The 27,566-nt window shown below is 40.9% G+C and overlaps 1 protein-coding gene across 1 annotated transcript in view; it reads right to left on the minus strand.

Annotated features, from left to right (window-relative positions):
- Nucleotides 1-27,566, minus strand: part of iqgap2 (IQ motif containing GTPase activating protein 2) — a 330,491-nt gene that overhangs the window by 81,219 nt on the left and 221,706 nt on the right. Inside the window, exons 16-25 of the mRNA XM_067982692.1 lie at nt 18,854-18,944; nt 16,718-16,885; nt 13,913-14,055; nt 10,563-10,733; nt 9,991-10,074; nt 9,730-9,801; nt 8,499-8,568; nt 2,641-2,849; nt 2,147-2,296; nt 689-852 (exon numbers count right to left, since the gene is read on the minus strand). Of these exons, the coding sequence (XP_067838793.1) occupies nt 689-852; nt 2,147-2,296; nt 2,641-2,849; nt 8,499-8,568; nt 9,730-9,801; nt 9,991-10,074; nt 10,563-10,733; nt 13,913-14,055; nt 16,718-16,885; nt 18,854-18,944 (1,322 nt within the window). The remainder of the gene's footprint in view (nt 1-688; nt 853-2,146; nt 2,297-2,640; nt 2,850-8,498; nt 8,569-9,729; nt 9,802-9,990; nt 10,075-10,562; nt 10,734-13,912; nt 14,056-16,717; nt 16,886-18,853; nt 18,945-27,566) is intronic.

Consider the following 27,566-nt stretch of genomic DNA (forward strand, 5'->3'; position numbering starts at 1 on the left):
AATTTTTAGGAATATAGAATAATTCAGTTGAATATATAATCCCTTTAATGAAATGAAGCAGGAAGAACGGCCGTGGTCCCAATTTTTTTTGAATTCAGAGGTCGCACCAAAAAAAACCTGCAAAATTCTCTTTCAAGAGTGCAAGTTTCTTTTCTAAAATAGGTGATGAACATGATGCTTGATCAGTCTGTAACCTTGACATAAATGCAGGAAAAACCTTGCAGTCTATTATATGGAAAACCATTTAACTGTGTTTAATAGGAGTAAAGGCTCTCACAATCAAAACAGAAATGCGACTCAAAACTTTCAATCAGTTAGTCTGCTCAAATGGGTCAGTGGCTAAATGCACTGCGTGATGTATGTGGTAGAGAGACCATAAAAGGTCCCAGGTTCAATCCCTGGTCTGTGCATAGTTAGCTAACCTCTGCTTGGGCAATCATGGGACCAATATAATTGTCCTCATTGTTTAGCAAGTTAGGGAAGGGGGTGACATCGGGAAGGGGGAAAAAAATAAGCAAGCTTCCGGATCGCTCTCTAGTGACCACTGTTAGTTGAAAATTCTTCTGCCATGCATCGCCTACTCTTGCATGTCAACAGCCACTGGGGTGCCATACAACTGGGCTGGCAGAATCTGAAACCACACCCAAACATGAATTACTGCGTTCAGCACAGCAGGTAGCCAACATACTTGATTTCCTCCTCCAATGCAGTCTTAAAGAGTTTTAGCAGCAGATATTCTTCTCGCTGGTTTGAAGCATAATTGTACAAGGTGAAGATGACAGTATCCATAAATTTAGTTGATTTGTTTTGAGGCATCTGGAAGATCAATTTGGCCAAATAGGTTGGATTTGTCTGGGAGAGAAAACAGAAACAATGACTGCAAAATGAGGTTAACTTATGTACAACTTGTAGTTCATTACAGCAGCGTGAAGCTTTGTTTTAGATTATAATGCAGCATATTCTTATGAATTTTCATCTACATTGGATGCACAAAGTCATGTTAAGGCAGGACAACAATTTACTTCCTTGCTGCTGCTCTCACGCTGAACCAGACTTTGAATGATGCTCAAGAGTACTGGGCCATGCTCCAATTTTCCTCATGTGAAAAGGCCAATGCATTGCCCAACCACACTGTTTGAGACCAAAAGAAGAAATTTTGGAACCAAATTGAATCAGGTGAAATGATTAGAGATATTGATTCAACGAGAAGCACTTTTACTCTCCTCTTGTCTCTGTGCAGCACTCTTTCAGGGCGTCTCAGTTGTGGACTCCACAGTCACATTCAGTTTAGCTCCATATCGGCTGATGGGCAGAACACTTGAATAGGGTTTTCTATCAATTTGGTGGCACCAGCTAAAAACCACAACTCAATCATGAGGGAAGCCATTAAAAACAAAACGGAAGGCAAGAGCAGAATTTAAATCCGCGTTCTTTCAATGGGAATGTTGATGCTCTACAACTAGAATTACTGGGAAGTGTGCATAATTTTAACAAGGCAGCTAAATGTGTTATGTAGTCTTATGAAGCAGTGTCACCACTGCCATACTGAGAGCTAGCATTAGGATGCTTTGTTGTGATCAGCTCTGAAATGTGAGCACGTTTTGTTTTGCGGGACTGACGCCACAGCTCAACAGCTTACTGCAGTTACAGCTGGCGTTTGCTGTAGCGGAGTAACAGCGTATAGCTGTTTGAGTCTTTCTTCTACCCCTCCCCGCAACTGATAGGGACTTACATGTAAAATTGTTCAGCCAAGCTACCGGACACGCAAATAAGCTCCATGTCCCATATTCCTAAGATAACTTATCACATGCTGTTATTAGCTACATATCATAATGATGAAGAAGTGCTCGACAAATTGGAACAGGACTACAAAATCAGTTTTTAAAAAATCAATATTCGATAACTTCTTTTTGGCTGAGATACTATTCTACCTGGTTGGAAAGCCATCAATACTCAATATGGCATAGGGCCAAATTTCTGCTCTAACTGACAGAGCAAAACTATCCACAAGTTCACACGCACAGAGAAGTAACTCAAGAACAGATCTTGCTACAAGAAATCTAAAAATCATAGACTCGCCATACGGAACTCCTTTCTGCCCAAGTTATAATTTACTTCTTTAAAAACACTTAATTGGTGCTGCTACCTGAAGTAGATAGAAAAGATGTTGGTATGCTTCCAGTTTTTTCCTTTTCTCTTTGCTGAGTGATTTTAGCCCTTGCTTGTCACCCGAGATTACTTCCTCAGCCTGGCCCTTGTTCTTCTTGTTCATTTTCTTACTGTGGGAAACAACATCCTGTTGAAAGAATGGGGGAAAGATCATTTAATTAGTGATTTGCTTTCTCAGATGGGACTGTACAGAATATTCCAAACTAGGCACACCTCCTAAAAATGCCTACCATTCTGTAGAATTATTTCCCTCAACTCCTCCTCCAAAGCATGACACAACTACTTTCTTCCCGAGGCATCTGTTACCTTATATAAGTGTAGGTTTTAAAAATTATCCAGAACAGTGATCGAAGCACCGACTTTTCAGACTGCTACATAGAAAACACCTCTGTGGGGGGAGGGGGGCAGGCAGGAGGGAGGGAAAAGGGAATGAAAGGGCTGGTTTTGGAAGAGTATAAAATGGAAACAGACCTGTAGCGTGATCCTGTTTTTCACTAGAAGCCCAATCTTAATGTCCATCAGGTTGAGGTCCTTCTCTAGTTGCTGATTGGATCGGATTTTGGTAACAACCTCTTCCCTTAACCTTGTGACTTCCAGCTCCTCCTGAAAGTCCAGGTCACTCTGATCCAGCAGGTGAACAAATTTACGCACAACATTCAATGGGGGTTCTCCTGCACTGACTACAAAGGCAAAATAGATAGCGGATAATCAGTAGTCTAGAAAACAAGATACTTATGTACCGAAGCAATGATTACTGCAAATTCTTCTACACAATTAGCTTATTGTCCCCAATCTCTGGGCCTTTCCTCCCCTCTTCCCTTGAAGGCAGTGATTCATCCTGGCCATAAATGCACAAGTGTCAGCAGCCCTCTGATAGGTGTGCAAGAAAGCATCACAGCTGAGGAGTTCCTGTCCGCACCTATATAAACACTATCCAGCGGGCGTCACTAATGATCAACAATAGGAACTCTGGTTGATTTTGCCCCCCCTTTGCTCTAGCCTACAGACACGGAGGCTGACTGTATGGCTTTAGCACTGATCTGGCTCAGATCAACTAATTTAGACTGAATCAGGGAAATCCCTGGTCCACATGATTCAGTATCACATCACTGGGGGAGCCCGCAATTAAGTGTTTAAGCACAAGAACCTGAATGGTTATTTTGCAGCTCACATCAAAACTATAAGAGAAATGCTGAACCACACCATACCAATTTAGAGAACGTTTTACTACACTTAGAAAATGTCTGTAAATATACATCTTACTCCCAAAGGGTACGGTAGTGTAATGGTTATGTTACTGGACTAGTAATTCTGAAGTCAGGACTAATAATCCAGAGAATGCGAGTTCAAATCCCACCATGGCAGTTAGAGAATTTGAACTCAGTTTAAAATAATATGGAAATTAACGCTTGTAGTAGTAAACGTGATCATGAGCTGTCGGATTGTCGACAACTGGTTCATTAATGTCCTTTAGGGAAAGAAACCTACAGTCTTTACCCTATATGCGACTCAGGTACACTGGTAGCTTTGAGTAAACTGCCAAACTTAGAATTAGGTGTGGAATAATATTTTTAAAATAGAAATTAAGCTGAATCAACTTCTAGCAAGTGCACAAAATGGAATTAAATTGTGAACAAAACACTTGGCGAGCTCTGATGGAGCAAAGTTGTGTCAAGTAAATGCCTGCTGGTTTTTATCTCAGAGTCTACCAATAGTAGAGCTTGAATCTAATGAGGCAGTACTTTAGGAGATATATGGTGATGAATGGAGCATAAAAGTTTTAAGTGCAGAGTTCCTCGTTTCACTTCAGCTATCTACATTACTCCATGAATGGTCTTGAAATAGCTAAGGATGAAGTTGAAAGATACCAAACAGTCTTAGTAGACTCATTGGTCAACATGTCCAACCAATGCAGAACAGCAATCAAAGCCAATAGGAAGTTGAAATACATAGCTAAAACAGTAGAATACAAGTCAGAGGAAGTAGAGATCAAATTGTGCAGTATTTTAGTCAACCCACACCTTGAGTATGGTGTTCAGTTTTGGTCAACGAGATATAAGGGAGATATTCAAGCCCTGGACGCAGTGTAGAGAGGAGCCATGAGGCTGATCCTTAGAGTCATGGGGCAGAGTTATGAGGAGTGACTGGAGAGACTTGGGCTTTTTAGCCTGGAAAAGGAGACATATAAAATAGCTAATGGTATGCAGCAGGTTAATTTGAATAGTACTTTAAATTAAACTGTAAAAGTAGGACAAGGAATCACAGGTTCCAACTAGTAAAAGGCAAATTTGGGACTGATATTAGAGGTGAATCTTCACACGGTGATCAACACTTGGAATGGACTTCTAGGCAGAGTAGAGGAGGCAAAAACCCTGCAAACATTTATGAAACAACTAGATGCAGCAATCGGGGGGTGTGGGGGGGGGGGGGAAAGAGGTTTTTTTGGAAGTATAAATTAAAATGGTCAAAATGGCTTTCTTCATCCATAAGTATCTTGTGAAACCATGGCATGGGGAAAGGCCATCTGGTTACCTTCAATGTGCCACGTACCACATCTTGGAGTTTCCACCTAATATAATCAAAACATTCTGGATGAAAATGACTTAAACCAGATAAAACTTCCAAAAAGAAATCAAAATAACAAATTTCCTCTATATCTCTTGCCATGAACTGAACATACCATAATATGTTCCATAAACATCTTTTTAAATTCATTCTCAGAATATGGGCATCGCTGGCAAGCCCAGCATTTATTGCCCCACCTTGTTGCCCTTTAGAAGGTGGTGGAGGACCTTCTTCTTGAACGACTGCAGTCCATGTGGTGAAGGCACTCCCACAATGCTGTTTCGTAAGGAGTTCCAGGATTTTGACCCAGTGATATATATCCCAGTCAGGATGGTGTGTGACTTGGAGGTGATGGTGTTCCCATGCACCTGCCGCCCTTGTCCTTCTAGGTGGTGGAGGTCACAGGTTTGGGAGGAGATGTCAAAGAAAGAAGCCTTGGCAAGTTGCTGCAGTGCATCCTGCAGATAGTCCACACTGCCGCCACGGTACGCCGGTGGTGGAGGGAGTAGATATTTAAGCTGGTGGAAGGAGTGCCGATCAAGCAGATCACTTTGTCCAGGATGGTGTTGAGCTTCTTGAGTGTTATTGCACCCATCTAGGCAAGTAAGGGGTATTCCATCACATTCCTGACTTGTGTCTTGTAGGTGGTAAAGAGGCTTTGGGGAGTCAGAAAGTGAGCCACTTACTTCAGAATACCTAGCCTGTTACCTGCTCCTGTAACCACGGCATTTATTTGTTTTGCTCAGTAGAGCTTCTGATCAATGGTGACCTCCAGGATGTTGATGGTGGGGAATTTGGCGAGGGTAATACCATTGATTGTCAAGAGGTGATTAGTGTCTCTTGTTGCAGATGGTCATTGCCTGGTGTGAATGTTACTTGCCACTTATCAGCCCAAGCCTGGATGTCGTCCAGGTCTTGCTGCATGTGGGAATGGACTGCTTCCTTATCTGAGGAATTGTGAATGGAGCCGAGAACTGAATTTATTCTTATAACCTTTAATCCCATTACTTATGATTCAAATTCTTTTTAAAAGGAATTAGCAATTATGCTGATAATGTCCATTCCACACAGGAATTAAAAAGACATTTATTCTGACTCCCCCACCCCATTATTTTTGAAGGCATTTTGTACTTTAGATTAAATGTACTTGTCCCAGAGAATGGTTCCATTTAAACAAATTAATTTTAAACAGTTTGTACTGGCTTGATCTTAATTATGTCACTTGCAGACAGCCATCTCCCAGACAGAAAGCATGCAACTAACAAATCATGACTGGCACTGGAAACTGCAAAAGATGTTTAAACCAAACATATGGTCTAGGAAATTAAAAAAAAGCTTTTCTTCCCTTAATCTCTCAAACTTTGCATCAGAAAAAATAAATTTAAAAATGTGTTAACAAAAAGAACATGCCAGAGTCATAGCAATACAATGGAATCAATTATCAGGAGTAATTGATAATTGCTTGATTATCTGTACAACAAACAAGTAATCAGCGGTCAACACGGCTTTAGTCGAGGAAGATTCTGCATAACCAACCTCCATGATTTCTTTGAGGAAGTGATAACCCAAGTCAACCGTGGTAAACTCTATGATATGTGCACTTAGATTTTCAAAAAGCATTTCATAAAGTTCCAAATGAAAGGTTACTAATTAAGCTCAAAACTGTGGGGATTCAGGGCAAAACTTGGTTATTGATAAGAAATTGCCTGCAGAGTAGAAAATGGATACTAGTTGAAGGAGGAGTATTCAGTGGGATGCCCCAAGGCTCAGTTTTGAGACCACTGCTGTTTTTAATTTACATCATGGGACTTGGATTCGGAAACTCAATGCAAATTAGTCAAATTTCCATATGGTACCAAACATGGAGGGGCAGTGCAATCGGAGGAGGCAGCCCAGAAATTCCAGGATGAGTTAGACAAAATACGAGTAGGCTGAATAATAGTAGATGAAATACAATGCAGACAAGTATAAAATATTCCACATAGAAAGGTAAAATGGGTAATACACATACTTAATGAATAGTGTTGAAATAGCTAAAGATGAGATTGAAAGAGAACTAGCATTCTTAGAGTCAATACACGACATGTCCAAAGAGAAGCAATCAACAAAGCCAATAAAATGAACTAGATAGCCAAAAGAGTAGAATGCAAGTCAAAGGAAGTAGTGATCAAACTGTACAGTGCTCTGATCAGACCACAGCTCGAGTACTGTGTCCAGTTTTGATGATGAAGAAACAAGGGAGACATTCAAGGACTGAAGGCAGTGCAGAGAAGAGCCATGAAGCTAATCCATGGTGTCAGAGGGCTGAGTTATGAGGAATTACGAGAGACTTGAGCTTTTGAGCCTGGAAAGGAGGTGTCTAAGAGCTGATCTTGGAGTATACAGGTATATCTTAATCCAGAATACTAATATAAAATAAACAGTGGGTGCAGAACAAGAGGACATAAGGTTCAAACTAGTAAAGGTAAATTTAGGACTGATATCAGGCGATTGTGATTCATGCAGCGAGTGATCAACACTTGAAACAGACCTCTGGGCAGAGTGGTGGAGACGAAAACTCTGGAATCATTTAAGAAACAACAGCAACGGAGTGAGAGTAGGGTTTTTCTGGATGGATTAATTAAGATAGGCCAAAGGGCCTTCTGCATCCATAAGTATTGTGTGATATAGTTAGCTCACCTATCTCATTTAGAATACATTTTCTATTTCTCACCTAATGTTTTCTTCATCTCTTTTCTTCTGCTTATCAAGCCAGGATCCTGGTCCTAATTGCAGTTCTTATACTTGCTTGAATTTGCAGAAAGGACACTGTCTGATTCATACATAAATGCCGTTGAGTCTGATGTTTGTTCGAGCAATGACATTTCCCCAAACTCTGAACTAAGTGGGGATTCACTGCAGCCTAGAACTGAAACCTGTACCAAAGTCAGAGGCGTGGAGAGCAAATGGGTGCACATATTCTATGCACCTGAAAAATAGCCACGCTGCTGGCCTATGATATTATTCTAATGGATGGATGGTATTTTTTTTTTGTTTACGTTTCATCAGTTGAGACAGTGCAATCTTACTGAAGTAGATGCAGCTCAAGGGAGTAATCAGGGAAAGAGGGAAAAGAGTAGTGAGGGAACCAGTGACCATTTTTTAAAAACTCAATCCCTCAGCTCATGAAACCATGAGCTGAGGGATTGAGTTTTATAAAGCAACACGAAACACAGACACTGAGTAGAATAAATCAAAATGTCTGTTTCCCATTTAAGCTATTGGATCCTTCAAATGAAGATTTACAGCTCAGAATGGTTCATATGAGTCAGCACCTCATCAGAAGAATTCTGTTTTCCCTACAATAATGAGATTGAAATGCAGTTGACACTGTCATAGTAGAGTCTGAGGTCACTCTCAGTTCACCACAGAATGAGTGTCCAATCTCAAACTATCAGGGAAGGGCCCTAGATACAGCTGATGCACAAAACCCTCCTCTTTCTCTCTTCCCTTCAAATGAATTAGGGTAGAAACAGAGGATACTAATCTGGGCACTCTTCAGATCCTAGCGAGCAGTTACAAAGTCGTACTGGCAGAGGGTTAGAACAGGCGTGGGTACCTGCCCAATCTTAACCAGGAGCCAATATGTGGCTTGCAAAGTGAGGTCCTAAAGTGAAGAAATAATCAGGAAGACACAAACAATTCAAAGTTGACATTGGAATTCACATATGCCAACCTTATTAGGGAAGAAAAATCTCCACAGCAGTAAATATTTAAATACTCACTTAGGGTTTTGTAGTCATCTTTAGCTTTATTTGCTCTGAGGAATGCCTGGATTTTAATTATTTGCTTTGTCTGAGAAAAGCGTAAAAAGTTTATTTGCAACATACACAATTTTAAATCAAGAACCTCAAACATACAACTTTTTCAGATGCATGTTTAGCATTATTTACTAGCTAAATATATTACTCAGTTTCTTGCATGGCAGAGTTCAAATATTTTCAATGTTGAAGATAATGAAGAATTAAATTAAGGAGCATTAAAGTTGGAAGTCTTTTTAATACTTTGATTTCCCTTTCAACCCACTGTTCTCCCTTAAATCTCTCCACTGCTCTCTGTAACCATTCGTTCAGGAAATATGAATTTCCTTTCCTCCCTGAGAGGGAAGAACTTGCCTTTACTTAGGATCTTCCTCTGAAAGTATATCTAAAATCAGGAATGCCATGTGAAGAATCATGGGTGTGATGCTGCATCCTCCCCATTCTCGGCACATAGAGCTCTAACACACGAACCATCCTCCACACTTTCGAAATAAATTGAACTTCATTACTACCCTATCTGATATATTAATTTAGAGCACTGCAATATTTTCACCAAAAAAATTAAATGCAATTCAGCAAGCCTCCTTTTCGAGCTACTGCACACTTATAGAATCTCATGTATCTTCATCATCTAGATTTGACATAACAAGTTTGTTAAAAGAAATCCAACATTTCTACTTTATTAAAAAAGTGATCTCCTACTTGCCTCCCCATAATGTGGACCGTGCCTCAGCCAAAACATGCCAAATGGCTCAATTCCAGTTCTACTTTATAACTGGGCTCTAAGAAATGTGCGAGGCCCAAATCTGATTTTTCTCCCCTTCCATTCATGTGTTCACATGTTTCCTCCGTTGAGGGTGGATCACCACAGACACAAAACCCCATTCACTACCACTGTGTGATACAGTGTATTGGTAAATCAACAACACTGCAGCACCAGGATGCCTTAATGATCTAAACCTTGAAGTGCAGAGAAGGCTGCTGAAAAGGGAAGGTGGTCAGACCAGGTTTTCATCATGTAAATTATTAAGTGATAATAAAAACTAGAGTGAAAGGCAATCTAATATCAAGTAGATTGTTTCACAAACTGGGCTCCCCACTCACACCTCAGAATTGAAAAATGTTCTTGCAAAAGCAGATGACCTCTTGAAAATGGAAGCCACCAAATATTAAGCCACCAACAGGTGTAACTCACATGATCTTTGAAGTACTGACACCTTGCACGATATGCTTTTCTTGCCTTCCACATCTTCACAAAAGACTGGATCTATAGAAATGATACATAGGTATTAAGGACATCTTAAAAAGTTTAGGAAGATCAATGTCTACTTTCTGCTCCTCAACTTAATATCAATTACAGAGTGGCTTCCTATTTGCAGATATATAACGAATCTTAGAATTCAACACTCTCACATCTTGTGAAGAAACTACAAAGCTATGCCAAGAATAAAATTACCTTGATAATAGCTGCTGCATTATCTTGCAGGACATTTAGCCTGTCCTTGTAGACCTTCCTCTGTTTATATCCTTTCCAAGACGCCTGTACAAAACAAAGCATGGAGCTGATTAAACCAGTTTTTCCCACCACCCGGTCATCTTTCCCACATTTACAAACCTGCTCAACTAATACTCTGCTTAGAATATTCCTAATGGATTGTTTGAGAATAGTAGACTTTTAAAAAAAAACATGTTTGGTATAACAGAAAAAAATGTTAGCCTTTATTGGTAAGTATCTATAAAGTAAAATATATATTTTTAACATGGCATGTCCACTTGTGAAAGGAACACAAATATTTAATGAAGGAATTCACCATTAAAATTTCTACATTAACTGTTTTTACTGAGCTTGCAATTCTGTTGTCAAATAAATCTGGGTGGTTCCTCAGTAAGATAAGGATCTGCTCAACCCTAAACAGTCAGCATGTGTGAATGGTTACACAAATATAAATCAGAACAATTTTTAATAGTTTATTTTCCTATATCCATTTTAAACAGTTAATTCCCATGAATAAAAGCTTGCAGCCACACCTGTAGCTTGATGGTGGAAGGTTCCTGCTTGTGGAGGTAACTCAATCGTTCTTTGTAAGCTTTTCTTACAAGGTAACCTCTTGCACGTGCCTGCAGACGAACGATCTGACTCTCATTCGCTAACCAGAGCTGCTCACGGTGGTAGTCTGCTGTTATTCGGCCAACAATATCCTGATGAAGAAAATAATCAAAGGCATTCATCATATGGGTAGCAAGTGAACAACACTTGGGTGCTAAAATCACAGGATACGATCAATCGTCACATATGACAAGGATGCAAGAAATTTGCAAAATTCCTGCGCAAATCATCGCTTTGCACAGAATGAAAAATAGCTAGATGTGAACTGATTGCCAAATATCATGCTCACTCTCCCTCAGCTCCTTGCATCCTTCTCTACGCACTGCTTTTTGCAGAACAGAATGCGCCAGGGGCCAAGGTTGAGCATGAAATACAGTGGTCTGGGCCTTGACCTCAGAAAAGAAAGATAGAAAATGGGAGCAGGAGTAGGCCATTCGGCCCTTCAAGCCTGCTCCGCCATTCAATGCGATCATGGCTGATCCTCTATCAATGTTAAGCAGGTGGCTGTGTTAATTGAGATGTGAGGCATAGCACTTAAAAAAAGAGCTGTATAAAGTTTGGGGGTGGGGTGGAGGGATTCTAAGGTATTTTTTGTATTCCTTTTAAGAGGTTTTTTGTACCATTAACTAAAGTGGATCAGAAGTGTTCAATCAGCATCCCACAGACTGAGAACCCTCGCTATTCAGCCTGTGAAGCCCTAGTGCCTCGCCCTCCTGAAACAGAGCAGTAAATTCAGTTGTTTACTACTTAGTTTGGAGAGAAGGGTGAATTGCTTTTGCATGTTTTTAATTCTGCAAATATTTTTCTTTTTTTTTAAAAAACTTGAGCTTGTAGCTTATCTTACAGGAGGGAGGTTGGGGGTGGTGGGGGAAGAGAAGTTAGTGCTTTTGAGTCTGTTCCTTCAATTTGCAAAAATTGGGAGGACTCCATGTGAGGAATCACAGGAATGAACCCATGTCTCAAAACTGTGCCACCTTGTTTTGGATTGCAATTCTTTGCATGTGGCCTATAAGGCTCCATAACATGTAACTAAGCGATCATAATGTTGGGACATCCCTACACTGAATTTCTACCAAAAACTACATGGTCCTTTGAACCAAGCATCTATTTAATTCATTTAACATATTTTGGGAGCAAGTATTTGTCTGAAGCACAATTGAGAACACAAACTTTTCTGTTCACACATTAACTTCTACATAGAGAGAATAGCAGTTGTCCAACTGATAGTCAACAGCAGATAAGACATTTCAAAATGGTTCACTGCTAATAATGAAGACAGATACTGATAGATGCAATGCTCACACACAGAAATAAATGATAAATGGCATAGTAACTTTTAGCCATCATGTTAATAAAGTTTTCCTGTATACAGCTTAGTTTTGAAGCCAATATATCCTAGTCTAATTTTCACAATACTTCTCCCTTTAATAGTAAATTGTGTTGGCAGATGGCATATGTGGTACATTGGTATTCCAACATGGCAGAGTTTTGAGATGCAGGCTCATCCCTATGATGCATCACATTGAGTGCTTCCAATCTCAGTGCACCAGAGGGAGACAATGTATGGAAAACAACCACTTCCTCTGAGTAAGGGGCAAGAGTACACGACAGCAGGTTGCATCCTTAATCAAATTCTGAAATTACGACACGGCAATTCTTTGATTCCTCCTCCCCCCCCCCCCCCCCCCACCATTTAAACTTGAAAAACCAAATGGCTTTAGAATTTGCTGAAAATCACATCACAGGATAAGAACATGAATAATGTTGACAAAACAAATAACAACTGATGGTATCGATGGCGGTACCAGGACCTGGGAATCCATATGAGGAGGAGTTTCTGCTTCCCTAAGGGACAAACATCCTAAAAGTCTTTTCTCCAAAGACGTCACTGGCTTCAGGCTGATAGCTATTGTAATTAGAGAGCTACTGAACAGTCAGCTTTACAAATCATGCTACCTAAATAAGCCTGAACATAATGTACACACTTGCAGCTCTTCCAGAACATTTCTTCGCAGTGGGTTTGAGGAATCTAATCCAAAATGACGTGAATGGATGTTTACACAAACAAACATTTTAAAAGAAACATTACTTGCATGGAAAAAGGCAAACATTTACATCTAATTTCAACACATGGGGCAGACAAAAATAAAACTAGAAATGTGCATAAACCCAAATTTCTATGGCACTGCTTACATTTATTAGACATATACTGCTTTACAAGAACATTGGATCATGTAAAACCCCCAGCCTCATTATTTTGAAACACTCGGCAGGTCAGGCGGCATGTGTGGAGAGGGGAAGGTAGGGTTAATGTTTCAGATCTGTGGGTTCTGACAAAGGTTCGACGATCTGAAACATTAACCCTACCTTCCTTTCTCAATAAATGCTGCTTGACCTGCTGCGTGTTACCAGCATTTTCTGTTTTTAGTTCAGATTTCCAGCATCAGCAGTACTTTCCTTTTTGTTTCTTCTTACTATGTTAGCTGGTTTTCCAGTGGTAAGTAAACAGCACTTTAATTGGGGCTCCAGCTGGCAGCCCCCTCCACTATTGTGGGCCTCCACCATCTGGACTCCAGCCGCCCCTCTGCACTTGATAGTGACATAGTGCACTCCACAGGTATTTGCTATTGTGGATTTATACACGGGGAGAGTCAAGAATTTTAAAAAGGCTAAGGACCTCCACTTCGAAATATTAAACATTGTGGCTCAGTCACTGCACAATAAATCATTTGCAGCATATATTACATAACAGTTTCACACGCAGCTTCATTGATGATCATTAATATCAGATGGAGGTGCTTTATTTGCTGGATTTCAGTTGTATGGAGTTTATGATTGTTAGAATCGGAGACACCATATCATTGGCAGATCACTGGGGGAGTGGTAGTTAAAGAAGAAAAATTGATGTTAAATTATGGACTACTGAATGCAAGTAAACGTATAAACAGAACCACTGTTTTACATTAACCTAATAATTCAAATTCCACTTATTACATGGGATTCCAGGATTTTTACCTATGTTTTGGGGATTTCATTCTACAATTCTGTCCATTTATTATTAGGCCCATTGGTTATTGTAACTGAGTAAGTCAAACTCTGGTTTTACTACATGGGATTATGGGATTTTCACCAGTGGTTTGGAGATTGGATTTGATCCATTTTTACGAGGAATGCGAATCAGTGACCTTACCCATTCATACCAAGAGATGAATCACTAAAGCAGATACAACACAATAATACAAGTACCAATTTTCACAGGTTGCTGACAAACCTGTATTTCTTCTCTGCTGAGCTGAGTATTGTTCGGCACAAAAAATTCTGGTTTGTCCCATGTGGCCTCAGTAGTTTCCAAATTGTAGTAGTACTCATATTTGTCTTTTATCTTGTGCATAACCCACGCACTTCCATTTGGTCCTACACATTAATAGCAAAACACAATACATATGTAATTTCATGTTAATATCCACACCCACACTTTATTATTGGGGTGGGGCTCAGAACTGTGTCCCCTCTGGGAATTTGAACTCAAACCTAATGGAGCAGCAAATGAACACTAATCTCTGCCATTTTACCATTATTGGTAGCTGCCGGCTACAAGTCCTATTATTCACTGAACTCCACTCAAAGCAAAGCTTGAACGCAATATATATATTAAACATTTAAATTTTAAGAGGACAGGATTTGAGAAAGTGACATACACAAATTATACATTGAAAAAGTTTCTTGTTGCACGTGATATTTTTCATTTAACCGTTGATGGATTTATAGAAAAAATTAGATAGAAACACAGTGGTCTCAAGAATTAAAGTGCATGAGATTTAAAAACAAGCAAACACAGGTTGTTGATTTTCCTTAAGAAACAAATTTTATTTCCGTTCATCTACAAAATTGGAGTTTCAAAATCATCTCATCTGCCCGCTTTTTCCAATTTGGTCAACTCACTGGCATTCCTATGACATAAAATATGCTTTCTTGCTACCAATAAACCTAGCAACACTAATCTGGTTTTATGTTCAAGGCTACACGGAATGGCTTCATTCACAAGACAAAGTTCTAAATGTTGAAGGGTGTCCCAGGAACAGCACCAGGCATACTTTAGAATGAGGTATCAACCTATGAAGCTACTGCATAGGGTCACCTGCATGCCTAACGCCAAAAGCAGCAGTCTATAGACAGAGCTAAGTGGTCCTTCAACCAATACATCAGAACAAAGCTCTATGGACCTACCTCATCCAGTCGAGAATGATGGTGGACAACTAGGTAACTAATAGATGGAGGAAGCTCCATAAAAATTCCCATCCTCAACTATGGTGGACCTCAACGGCGAGTGCAAGAGACGGCTGATGTGTTTGCAAGTGTCTTCAGCCAAATGTGATAATTGGATGATATTCTCGGCCTCCTCCTGAGATCCCACCATCATGAATGCCAGGGTGCAGCCAATTAAATTCACTCCACAAGATGCGAAGTAGCTGAGTGCACTGGATACACCAAAGACCATGGGCTCTGATCACACCCCGACTGTATTGCTGAAGACCTGTGCACTAGAGCTAGCTACTCCCCTAGTCAAATTATTCCGGCACAGCTACGACACGGGCATTTGGAAGATTGCCCAAGTATGTCCAATCCATAAAAAATTCAATATGCCATCAAGCAACATCAACTCACCAATAATCTGCACACTGATACGCAGTTCAAGTTCCAAACTGAACCACTCATCTCCAGATCTCATCACAGCCTTGATCACAACATGGATGCAAGAGCTGAATGCCGGAAGTGAGGCAAGAGTAACTACCCTCGACTTCAAAGCAGCAGTCAATATAGTATGGCAGAAAGAAATCCTGGCTAAACAGACTTGGGCTGACAAGTGGCATGTAACATTTGTGCCATATAAGTGTCCGGTGCCACACGTGTATCAACTTAAACAATGTTTAATGACCTACATGTGTATGCTGGTGATGTTCACAATTTTGGAAAAATCCAGAGCATCCATCATCAACTAAGTCCACAGCACCACGGCTAAGTAAATCAATGCTGATAATTAAACAGGAGCAAAGTCAGCACGTTGACATGAGCTGTAATCTATAATCATTCTTGGGGCATGGTGTTGACTCCTCACTTTAAACAGGATTCCTTGTGGCTCTTGTACTGGTCCCCACTACTGTCAGCACAGGGAAGAGTAATCAGAAAGTGTGAGACTGCACCAGCAAGTCTGTACCTGAATTCCTGTGCTGTATTAACAAAATGATTGCAGAGCTAAAACTTAAGTATAATGGCAGTATTAATCATAAAATGGTTACAGCACAGAAGGAGGCCATTCTGCCCATCGAGCCAGTGTCGGCTCTTTGTAAGAGCAATCCAGTTAGTCCCATTCCCCCGCTCTTTCCTCGTAGCCCTGCAAATTTTTTCCCTTTCAGTATTTATCCAATTCCTTTTTGAAAGCCATGTTTGAATCTGCATCCACCACCCCTTCAGGCAGTGCATTCCAGATTCCAGAAGTTTTTCCTCATGTCGTCTTCACTTCTTTTGCCAATCACCTTAAATCTGTGTCCTCTGATGCTCGACCCTTCTGCAAATGGGAGCAGTTTCTTTTTATTTACTTTATCTAAACCCTTCATGATTTTGAACACTTCTACCAAACCTCCTTTTAACCTTCCCTGCTCTAAGGAGAACTTAATCATAAGTGACAGGATTCAAGTCCTTCTTCCAGACTGGTAGCAAGCAAATATTCTACCAGTGAAACTGGCTATGGTTTAAAATCAGGTTTTTAGGTCTTGCATGCTTTGGAACACCAATGGAGAACACAGGATTTTGACCATCATTCATGACACTCAACTCCCAATCTTGGCCTAATCATTAGTAATAGGCACCAAATGAAAACCAAACGTTTAGTCACAGAGTGCACCAGCCACACAATCTTGAACTTCCCAGCACAAAGGCTGTGACTGAAGTCAAAGAGTGGTGTGTCACCTGGAAGACCGAGAAACCTTTTAATATTCTGTGCCAGCTAGTTATTTTCCCTCAATCATATTGTCGCTAATGCTAGAGAAAATTACTACAAATAACTTGTGTTTCATACCATCTCCAGACTTTTGTTTTTTAGTTTCAGAGAGTTCATTCTGATAGGTATCAGCACATTCTGGTACAACCCCTCTCATGGTTATGTTGGGAGATCGTATTGCAGTCAAAGTGAGCTGTGAGTCTCCCTTCTCAATTGCTGAATTAACCTCAGATATTGCAACAGCCACTGAAAGAGAAAGAGAAATGCATTACTCGTATTTTACTTTTCGAAATAAAAAGCACAGCATTTGTTTCTTTAAAAAAATAGATCTGTAACAATCAGAATTCATTACTCACTGGAGCAGGACGAGGGAATTAAGCCCATTGAGCATACTCTGCCATGGTTAGCCAAGGCAGCTCTTTTTAATTTCAACCCTCTGCCTTTTCTTCCTATCGCTCAATACCCTTACTTTGCAAGTGAGTTTCCATCTCCCTTTTAAACACTTCAATTGACTTGTGCATCTATGGCTTTCTGGGGCACTATGTTGCACATTTTTACAACTTTTATGGCGTTTAACCTCCTCATCTTGAATTCTGACATTATATCCCTTTGCTCTGGGTTCTTCTACTAGAGCAGAGTAATTTCTATCCACCCTTTCAATTACTTTAATTCATCATTACCTCAATCAGATCACTGCTAAACTCCTTTCAGGCAATATAATCATCATTACATAGCCCCTTCATCTCTGGTATCACCCTGGTCAAACATCACTGGACTTTGTCCAAGACCAGCTTACCCCTCCTGTTGGGTGCCCAAAACTCAACACAATATTCCAAATTAAATTTAAATTAGCTTTCTTTATAACTTGAGTAGTACTTCCTTGCTTTTACATTCTGTAATTATAATGGTCAGGCAGCCCAGTGTCCCATTAACCTCTGATTGCTTTTTGAGCCTGTCAGCTACCTTTTAATGACTTATGTACCTGGATTCTCAAATCCCTTTGTTCATGTACTCCACAGTGCTTCCCCATTTAAATTGTACTTCAGTCTGCTGTTCTTGTGTCACACTTTAAGTTAAACTGAATGTGCCACCATTTGCCCACTCACTTTTACCTATGTCTCTCAGCAATTCACTGCATAACCTACCTTAACATCTGCAAATTTGGATTATTTTCCTCTATTCCTAAAACCAGGTTACTCATATATTAAGTGGAAAGCTGAGGCCCAGCATCAATCCTTGGGGAACATTATTTGTCACTGCCTGCCAATATGAGTATGTGCCTTTTAAACAACTCTCAGTAGTGCATCTGCACAATAATGTTATTACAGTTTTGATGTATTCTTTTTGAAGTGTTAGACGGAGTAATGTTGACCAGGACAAGTCCCTGCTCTTCAAATAGTGCCACAAGATTCTTAACATCCACCTGAACATTTAACATCTCATCCAAAGGATAAAAGTTCTAATAATGTAGCACTCCCTTAATACTGCCATGCAGTGTCAGTTTAGACAATGAATTCAAATGCCTGTCAAGAGTCTTGAATCCAAACCAGAGGCAAGAGTACTACTAACTGAGCCAAGTTAACGGACACAAACTTAAACTACACTAATTGGCAATGTACTGACTCAGCAATATACTACCAAAACTGGTCATGCCAAAAGCACATGCTTAATCTGCAAAAGAACCAAGGACTGGCACATTTCAGAGTACAGCACTGTAGATTCTCAGTGCCTGTCTTTGCAATTTTCCCATTCAATCAGGTCAATACATCAGTATGTGGAGGGCAAGCAAGAAATGCTAGCTTATTCTTCGATTTTGTAACCGTTGCCCAAATTTTCCCTTAATTACAATTTCTTCTCTTTCCCCCGACCTCCCCAGCACCTTTCCAAACAATCCTCTTTGGTCAATGAGCCTTAGTGTCTCTGCAAGAGACATCATTCTGTAGTGTGAAAGGTGAATTTTTGTTCCCTACCCATAGGTTCTTCACACCCCCCCCTCACCCCACCCCCAAGAGTCTGGCAAACTCCTCCTGTGAGATATCCAAGAACAAATGTTATGATTTGGATTTGAACACCAGTCGCCCGTCTGAGTGCTGAATACTGCAGCACTGTAGTTACATAGCCATAGCAGGGTTTTTTTGCTGTTAATCACAAACAAAATTAGAAAGGTTGTTGCTTTTTTTGTGCTTTTCTTAAATCTAGTCATCCTTTACTTACAGCCATAAGCTTCATCAGTATCCTTATTTGCAGAAAGGATCTCTTCCTGTATCTCATCCAACCACAACACTGCTGAGTCATCCTGAGACACCTTCAATTTCAAAATGCAGGTAAAGATCAGTGTTACACTCCAAATACAACCAGATCAAAAACTTAAAACTAGAAAAGCGAGTAACATTCACAAAAAAAAAATCAATCAATCTATAAAGGCGGTTTCAGCAATCCTTGGGAAAAGTCGTACAAGAACTCTTCAGATCTAAATTATAAGCTTTGTGCAAATGAAGATTTTCAAAATGACTGAAGAAAAATAATGAATTTAAATTTAATCATTTAAAGATTCTAACCTACAAACATGGGAATTATGAAAATGTACCAATGGTACTACTTCTGGGTTTGGTGAGTATCTGAAGTGTTACGGAGACACAATATGCACTATACATAAAAAGAAAGTGTTAGTTACCTACATGACCGCCATCAGGTGTGTCCAAAATATTGACTGTTGGCAATTTTGGGAGGGGGGGGGGCGACAGCACTATGTGGCTTTACTCCATGAGGCTTTCTTTGTTGCTGTTCTTGGTTGCATGATGGCTGTTTTTGACTCATACCTCATCGGAGTTATCACTTCATCCCAGCGTGGACTCTGCCATCCATCGTGGATAAGAATTCCTGAGCTCGCACTAGTTTTGCCAGACCGGGAATTCCCTTCCACAGCACAAGGCAGAGAGTCGCACTCATGAAACGAAGCAACAGCTTCAGGTAAGATTTGGGACCAGCAGCCAGGATCCAACAGTGAAACAAGTATTAAGGAGGAGTAACATAACAGAAGGGAAAGCAGAGTGAGAATGAGAATCATCACAGGGAAAAGGGCAGTGGCTCAGCGAGTGGAATGGGGGAAGGAGATCATCACTGGGAGTGCCGCAGAGAGCTTAGTGACTTTTTGGCATTTAAGTCAATCGTGGATGCATTATAGGAAAAGAGAACAGCAAAATGTTATGATTTTCCAAAAGAATGTCCAGATATAAAAAAGGTTGATAACTGCTGCATTAACAGGTTCCACACCCTGACACTGCAGCCATCTTGCATTCAAACTGGAGAAACTGAAAAGGGATTGGGCAGGGAGTGCCTAATTGAGGAGAAAGGGGGCAAAGAATGACTGGAAAATTATGTTCTGGATGAAATGTAAAGGGTAAGTGAATGATGGGGGTTGGGGTGGGAGGAAGAGAGGGGGCAGTGAAGAGAAAACCGTAACAGCCTTGGAAAGGCTAAGAGGCATTTCAACCCATTGGCAAGCTTTGGCCAGGCTGAAGGGGGAAGAAGGGAAAGTGGCAGGCAAAAATTACGTGAGAAGAAGCCCAATGGTGAGGCATGAAATAGAGTCTGCACCCAAGTGACTGAACAGCTCAGCACCCGACCCCATTTCTTAGCTGGTAAAGTGGATGACACGTTGGCAGTTGTGAGGAGACTTGCCCCGCTAAGCACTCCACAGTACCCTTTCCATTGGACAACAAGGCAGCATGCCTGGAATGAACATGAAGCATAAAAGTTAAGGGCTGAATTGTCACTGGTAGTGCTGTGCCTGTGATGGAATTTGGCTGCAGGTCAGGTTACAACACATGGCACAACTCTGGTGAATCGAAGTTATAAGCACACAAAGTTCTTCACACAAATCCAGGTAAGTACATCTCTGCTTATGTTTGAAGACAATTTTACAACACCAAGTTATAGTCCAACGATTTTTATTTGAAATCTACAAGCTTTCGGAGGCTTCCTCCTTCCTCAGGTAAATGTCAAGAGCTCCTTGAAGCCTACGCATTTATACAGTTTGCATTTATATGTTTGAAGGTGGGCACAAACCTATCTGCCTGACATGCCCTCCATTACTTCTCTCTTTCCTCCAGAAAGCAAAAGGGGGAATTGCCATTGGGAAAACTATTGTAAACATGATAAAATGGCTGTACTGTCCCTTGTCACCTTGGACCCCAGGTGGGCAGGTGGATGAACCAGTGCTATGCTGGGAATTGTTTGCATGTTGAAATGATTAAATTTTGGCCTCATCTGCATGAAACCATGTGCAAATTAGCAGGCATATCTGGTGCCAATAGAAAATGGAAAATTGGACAGGAGACTAAATGGGAAGAGATCCAGCATACAGATCGCTGTCCCAATTTCAATTGGTTATGCCTGTAAAGTCAGTTTAACCAATCTACTGAGAGATAAAAATCAATAGAGCTTTTTATATAGAGGTTGCTCTACATGCAAAGGATGAGAAAAACTATGCTTAATGGCAACACAGAGTAGGTAGATGACTATAACTTAATTAGGACGCCAGCTTGGAGCATTGCAACAGCAAAGCATTTGTCATCCCCAAGCACACAGTAATTCTTAGAAAAGACACAAATTATTTACTTAGAGTGGAAAGAAAATTTACATAATGGCACATGCAGAGGACGTAGCTGGAGATTCCCCGAGTTTATACTAAATCCAACTCCCGTATTGCAGCGGCAGAATTGTAAACTCCATTTTTTTGTAGGCCTATGATTCCAACGCTGGAATAAGGGAACTGGAAATAGTAGTGTAAACTGGAGGAGCCAGCTTACAAACATTGGTCTCCTGGAATCTGAATTAAACAAAGTGACAATGTAAAAGAGGCTCAAAATCAACAGTTCACAACTAGTCGAAGAGTCACATCATTGTGATATTGTCGCATCAGAGAGGAAGCATGTAAAAATAAGGCACTGTAGCCTCTTTACACAAATGACGTTTGAAACTATCTTAAGCAAACTCCTTCGGTCCAAAAACTGTCTGATCACACTGCTAAAAGCAATGGGTTGGTCAACCACTGAAACATGAAGTTCACTTCTCTGCATGATACAACCAAAGGAAGAAGTGCAACAGCTTTCAAAATACAGAACTTGAGATGAGTTTAATCAGGCTAGCTATGAGCCTATGAAGAATTATATCCCAGATACTCATTACTAAATGAACAAAAGATTTACGCTTCCATCTCAGATCTGAACAACCAAATGCTCTTCCAACAGGTTTGGCCTGCCCGTAAACTATGAGGTGTGTGATGCATCTTGTGACAGCAAGTCCTGCAACTAAAAGACATCCAGAATATCATGTACCAAAGGAGTTAAAAAGTTAGCCCCCTGACCAAAAGAAAATCTGTTCAAATTATCATTGTAAACCACAAAGAATACAAAAAGAAAGGAATTTATATAACTTTCATGATCTCAGGAAGTGCTTTGTGCTCTATTTTACTTCCCACTTGTAACAGTACTTGTTCATAAGGAATGACTATGGGCCATTGGGTACTTATTTTGAATATATCACAAAGCTAAAACTTCCTCAGCAACTCTACAAGGAATTACCAAATTACTGTTTTCTTCTCCATACCAAATCTGGTTATCCTTCTAATTGCATATATGAGGCTGTACCCTCCAAGCAGATTCATGTAATTTCAACCACTAATTTTTTTTAATATGCAATATTATCCACAATTATTTACTAAGTCAATGCTGTACAATATTTTTTTTTAAACTTAAAAATCTTTAGGTTTGTACAGTTCTGATATACTTTTATTCTCCTTTTTAGACTCAAAAACTGGACTGGCACCGAAAATATTTGATTATTCTTGTATGACCAGAGATGGATTGGCTACATCAAAATTGCTATTAAAGTTTTGATTATCTACATGCTTTGCTTTACCCTCAGTAATGTAATTCTACTGATTCATCATTTTGAAGAAGATTATATAAAGGATAACTTGTACCCTCTGTATACTGAGTAGCATAAACAGTTGCCTCGACCCATTTCTGTACTACTATATGCATTCCCACTCAAGGTAAAAAATCATCAGCACATCATACGAACAGGAGTCGGCCATTCAGCTCCATGAGCCTGTTCCAAAGGCTTATTCCTCACTATGCATTAAAGGACGTGAATGTCACAGCAAAAGTCACTACAATGTCTGAACAAACTGCCATTTTGGAACCGGGACTTCAAGTAGCTGGGTCATCATCATGCATTTGGTACATATAAATTATAAAGTTGCTGAGCTCTAGGTGTTGCCTCAGTGGATAACTACATTGCATGGTGTGCTTACTGAGCAGAAGAGAGCAGGATGCTCCCAAGATTGAATCTTGCTAAATGCTAAGTTGGTCTATCTCAGCCACAGAATGTTACAACGCAGAAATCGGCCATTTGGCACAACAGGTCTCTGTCAGCATTTTTCTCCATATGAGCCACCCTAGTCTACACTCTCCTGCCTGCTCCCCACATCTTTTTTTTCAAGCAATTATCGATATTCCTTTTTAACATTTTATAGACTACTACTTCAACAATGGTTTACAGCAGATAATTCCACATCTAACCACTTCTATGCAAAGAATCATAGATTCATTGGAGCACTACAGTTGGTCTTCATGCTCCCAGCAAGGAGGAAGTTGCTATTCTTCTGATTGCTATCCAGTCATCCCCATTGGACTTGAACATGTAGACACTGGATGAGGACAGGATCGGATCAGGCTTGGTTATAGTGGCCATCAGAGTCAATTAGCCTGCCATCATTCAGGCTTACATATATGAAATGATCACTTTGGCAAATATTGCCATGGAACCATACCCAGCAGAAGCCATCACCTTGAAGAAAAAAAAACACCCAGTACAGCAAAATAAGAGAAACGTTTCAGTATTTGCTTTATTGGCAGTGTCTCGGGCTGCATTTATAACACAGAATTCCTTTAAGCTTTAAAGGTCATCTGTATGATCCTTGAAGCGTTCTAGATTTTTTTTTGAAATGTAGAATTTTGGAAGAATTTGAAGAGATTGTCACAACCTAATTTCACAAAGTTCAGAGTTAAAATTCTTTTTTTTTACATGGTGCAAAATACTATGGTTTTATATTTAACAGCCGTAACTATTCTTAATTATATGCATTTCTCAGTTGTTATTGCCAGCATTTTCCATTTTTTTTTCAATTGTTAGCATTGAGTTTTTTTAAAAAGTCATCTCAAGTTTAAAAATTGATTTTATTCATAAGACTGTTTTGCAATATATATTTCACATGTGGTGAGTCAAAGACTAACCACAACTTAAATGCAGTATTTGTGCTATTGCTTAGGTATAAACCATGAATAAATTATCCCACCTTTTCTTAAAAAGGTGTACTTTTATAAACCTGAAATGCATTAAAAAGGTGAGTCATGACCATACAGCTTTTGTATTTTATGTTGCACTTGAGCAAATGAATAATAAAAAAGAGCTAACAGCTATGAGTGACCCACTCCACAGTTCTGGATCTCAAACATGCCGCACAGTGTGGTGCAGATCAAGGGCCAGGTGTCTCATCCACTAGAGATGGTATCGCAGCATCAGCCCAGATTATGTGCTCAACTCCATGTGGGGGGCTCAAACCCACAACAGTGCAATCAATTCCACTAAGCTGTCAAATCATAATATCTTTCTTAGGATTTAAACTGGTGCAATATGTCAGATTAATTAAAGGATGGCAGAGAACCAGCAGTGATGGCACAATGAGTGTTAGTATTTTTTAGTAACAAGAGATTAAAATATGTTGGAAAGCTCCACTGGGTGTATTATGGCCTCTACTGGTGCTTAAAAGGATAGCACCACTTCTCGACAGTGTGCAAAATCCGACAAAATCTCAGTGCCAAGAAATGGCAATAGCTTTATGGTGCAGTTCTCCCAGCCTTATAAATACGGCAATATTTCTCCACCAATTGCTTTTTAAAAGTATAACAGAGGACTTGGAGCACAGCGACTTAGAATGATGGGCCGGATTTTTGGCAAATGAACGGCAGCAGACGTTCGTTGGACATGCACTTGCCATTGGACTTGTCTATGAGCTTTTGCACGGCAAGTTCCTGGAAATTCGAGCTCCAAAAAACACGGCGCTCTCTACAGGGCATCTGGGACCTGTGTGAACAGGGCAAGCAGCTGTGTATCTCCTTAACCAATCAGATTAAAGAATCATTAATCAATAGCACAGAATCAGAACTAGGAAGTGTAAGTTAGAATAGTGAATTCAAATCAGGTACAGAAAGCAAAATAATGAGAGGGAAAGAAATATTGAATTAAGAAACATAGATAAAAGAGACAGAAAGTTTAAAAAAAAGTTTATTTAATTTTCTTTTAAATGACCAACAATAATTAAATTCTGAAAGAATGAGACTCCAAATTTGTAAAAGCTAATTTTCAGTGCCAGTGAGGTTGTTTGTCAGTAATTAAGACATACCACGCCATTAAAAGGGTACTTCGACTTGAAATGATGACAACTTTTTTAGCGCATTTAGTCAGCATCTACGAGGTAAGCACAGGAACTTCACGCCGTTCAATACAATTGAACGGGGAGTCAGACATCAAGATGCCATTTTCGTGCAGCTTTTGGAGGAGCACCATATCTCGCCAGCAACTTCCGGACTTTAACTGCGCACGTGCGGTCGCCAGATGTAACTGTCCGATTTGCACATGAATAACGGTAAATGAATAACAGTTGTAAAATCTAGCTAATAAAAGTCATAATAAGAATAAAACCAGACGGACTACCCGGCATCGGACCACTAGGCACTGGACACGACAAAGGCAAACCGAGCCCAGTTGACCCTGCAAAGTCCACCTCACTAACATCTGGAGAACTGTGCCAAAATTGGGAGAGCTGTCCCACAGACTAATCAAGCAACAGCCTGACACAGCCATACTCACAGAATCATACCTTTCAGCCAACGTCCCAGACTCTTCCATCACCATCCCTGGGTATGTCCTGTCCCACCGGCAGGACAGACCAATCCGAGGTGGCGGTACAGTGATATACAGTCAGGAGGGAGTACCCCTGGGAGTCCTCAACATTGACTCTGGACCCCATGAAATCTCATAGCATCAGGTCAAACATGGACAAGGAAACCTCCTGCTGATTTACCACCAACCGGCCTCCCTCAGCTGATGAATCAGTCCTCCTCCATGTTGAGCACCACTTGGAGGAAGCACTGAGGGTAGCAAGGGCACAGAACATACTCTGGTTGGGGGACTTCAATGTCCATCACCAAGAGTGGCTCGGTAGCACCACTACTGACTGAGCTGGCCGAGTCCTGAAGGACATAGCTGCCAGACTGGGCCTGCGGCAGGTGGTGAGCGAACCAACACGAGGAAAAAACCTACTTGATCTCGTCCTCACCAATCTACTTGTCGCAGATGCATCTGTCCATGACAGTATTGGTAGGAGTGACCACCGTACAGTCCTCGTGGAGACGAAGTCCCGTCTTCGCACTGAGGACACCATCCAACGCGTTGTGTGGCACTATCACCGTGCTAAATGGGATAGATTCAGAACAGATCTAGCAGCTCAAAACTGGGCATCCATGACGTGCTGTGGGCCATCAGCAGCAGCAGAATTGTATTCCAGCACAATCTGTAACCTCATGGCCCGGCATATTCCTCACTCTACCATTACCAACAAGCCAGGGGATCAACCCTGGTTCAATGAGGAGTGTAGAAGAGCATGCCAGGAGCAGCACCAGGCGTACCTAAAAATGAGGTGCCAACTTGGTGAAGCTACAACCCAGGACTACATGCATGCTAAACAGTGGAAGCATCATGCTATAGACAGAGCTAAGCGATTCCACAACCAACGGATCAGATCAAAGCTCTGCAGTCTTGCCACATCCAGTCGTGAATGGTGGTGGACAATGGAGAAGGCTCTGCAAACATCCCCATCCTCAATGATGGCGGAGTCCAGCATGTGAGGATGGGGATGTTTGCTGAGACAAGGCTGAAGCATTTGCAACTATCTTCAGCCAGAAGTGCCGAGTGGATGATCCACCTTGGCCTCCTCCAGATATCCCCACCATCACAGAAGCCAGTCTTCAGCCAATTCGATTCACTCCACGTGATATCAAGAAATGGCTGAGTGCACTGGATACAGCAAAGGCTATGGGTCCCGACAACATCCCGGCTGTACTGCTGAAGACTTGTGGTCCAGAACTAGCCGCGCCTCTAGCCAAACTGTTCCAGTACAGCTACAACACTGGCATCTACCCGACAATGTGGAAAATTGCCCATGTATGTCCTGTCCACAAAAAGCAGGACAAATCCAATCCGGACAATTACCGCCATATCAGTCTACTCTCAATCATCAGCAAAGTGATGGAAGGTGTCGTCGACAGTGCTATCAAGTGGCACTTACTCACCAATAACCTGCTCACTAATGCTCAGTTTGGGTTCCGCCAGGACCACTCAGCTGTAGACCTCATTTCAGCCTTGGTCCAAACATGGACAAAAAAGCTTAATTCTAGGCAGTGAGGTGAGAGTGACTGCCCTTGACATCAAGGCAGCATTTGACCAAGTGTGGCACCAAGGAGCCCGAGTAAAATTGAAGTCAATGGGAATCAGGGGGAAAACTCTCCAGTGGCTGGAGTCATACCTAGCACAAAGGAAGATGGTAGTGGTTGTTGGAGGCCAATCATCTCAGCCCCAGGACATTGCTGCAGGAGTTCCTCAAGGCAGTGTCCTAGGCCCAACCATCTTCAGCTGCTTCATCAATGACCTTCCTTCCATCATAAGGTCAGAAATGAGGATGTTCGCTGATGATTGCACAGTGTTCAGTTCCATTCGCAACCCCTCAGATAATGAAGCAGTCCGTGCCCACATGCAGCAAGACCTGGACAACATCCAGGCTTGGGTTGATAAGTGGCAAGTG

The sequence above is a fragment of the Heptranchias perlo genome, chromosome 4, assembly GCF_035084215.1.
Source record: "Heptranchias perlo isolate sHepPer1 chromosome 4, sHepPer1.hap1, whole genome shotgun sequence".
Lineage (NCBI taxonomy): Eukaryota > Metazoa > Chordata > Chondrichthyes > Hexanchiformes > Hexanchidae > Heptranchias > Heptranchias perlo.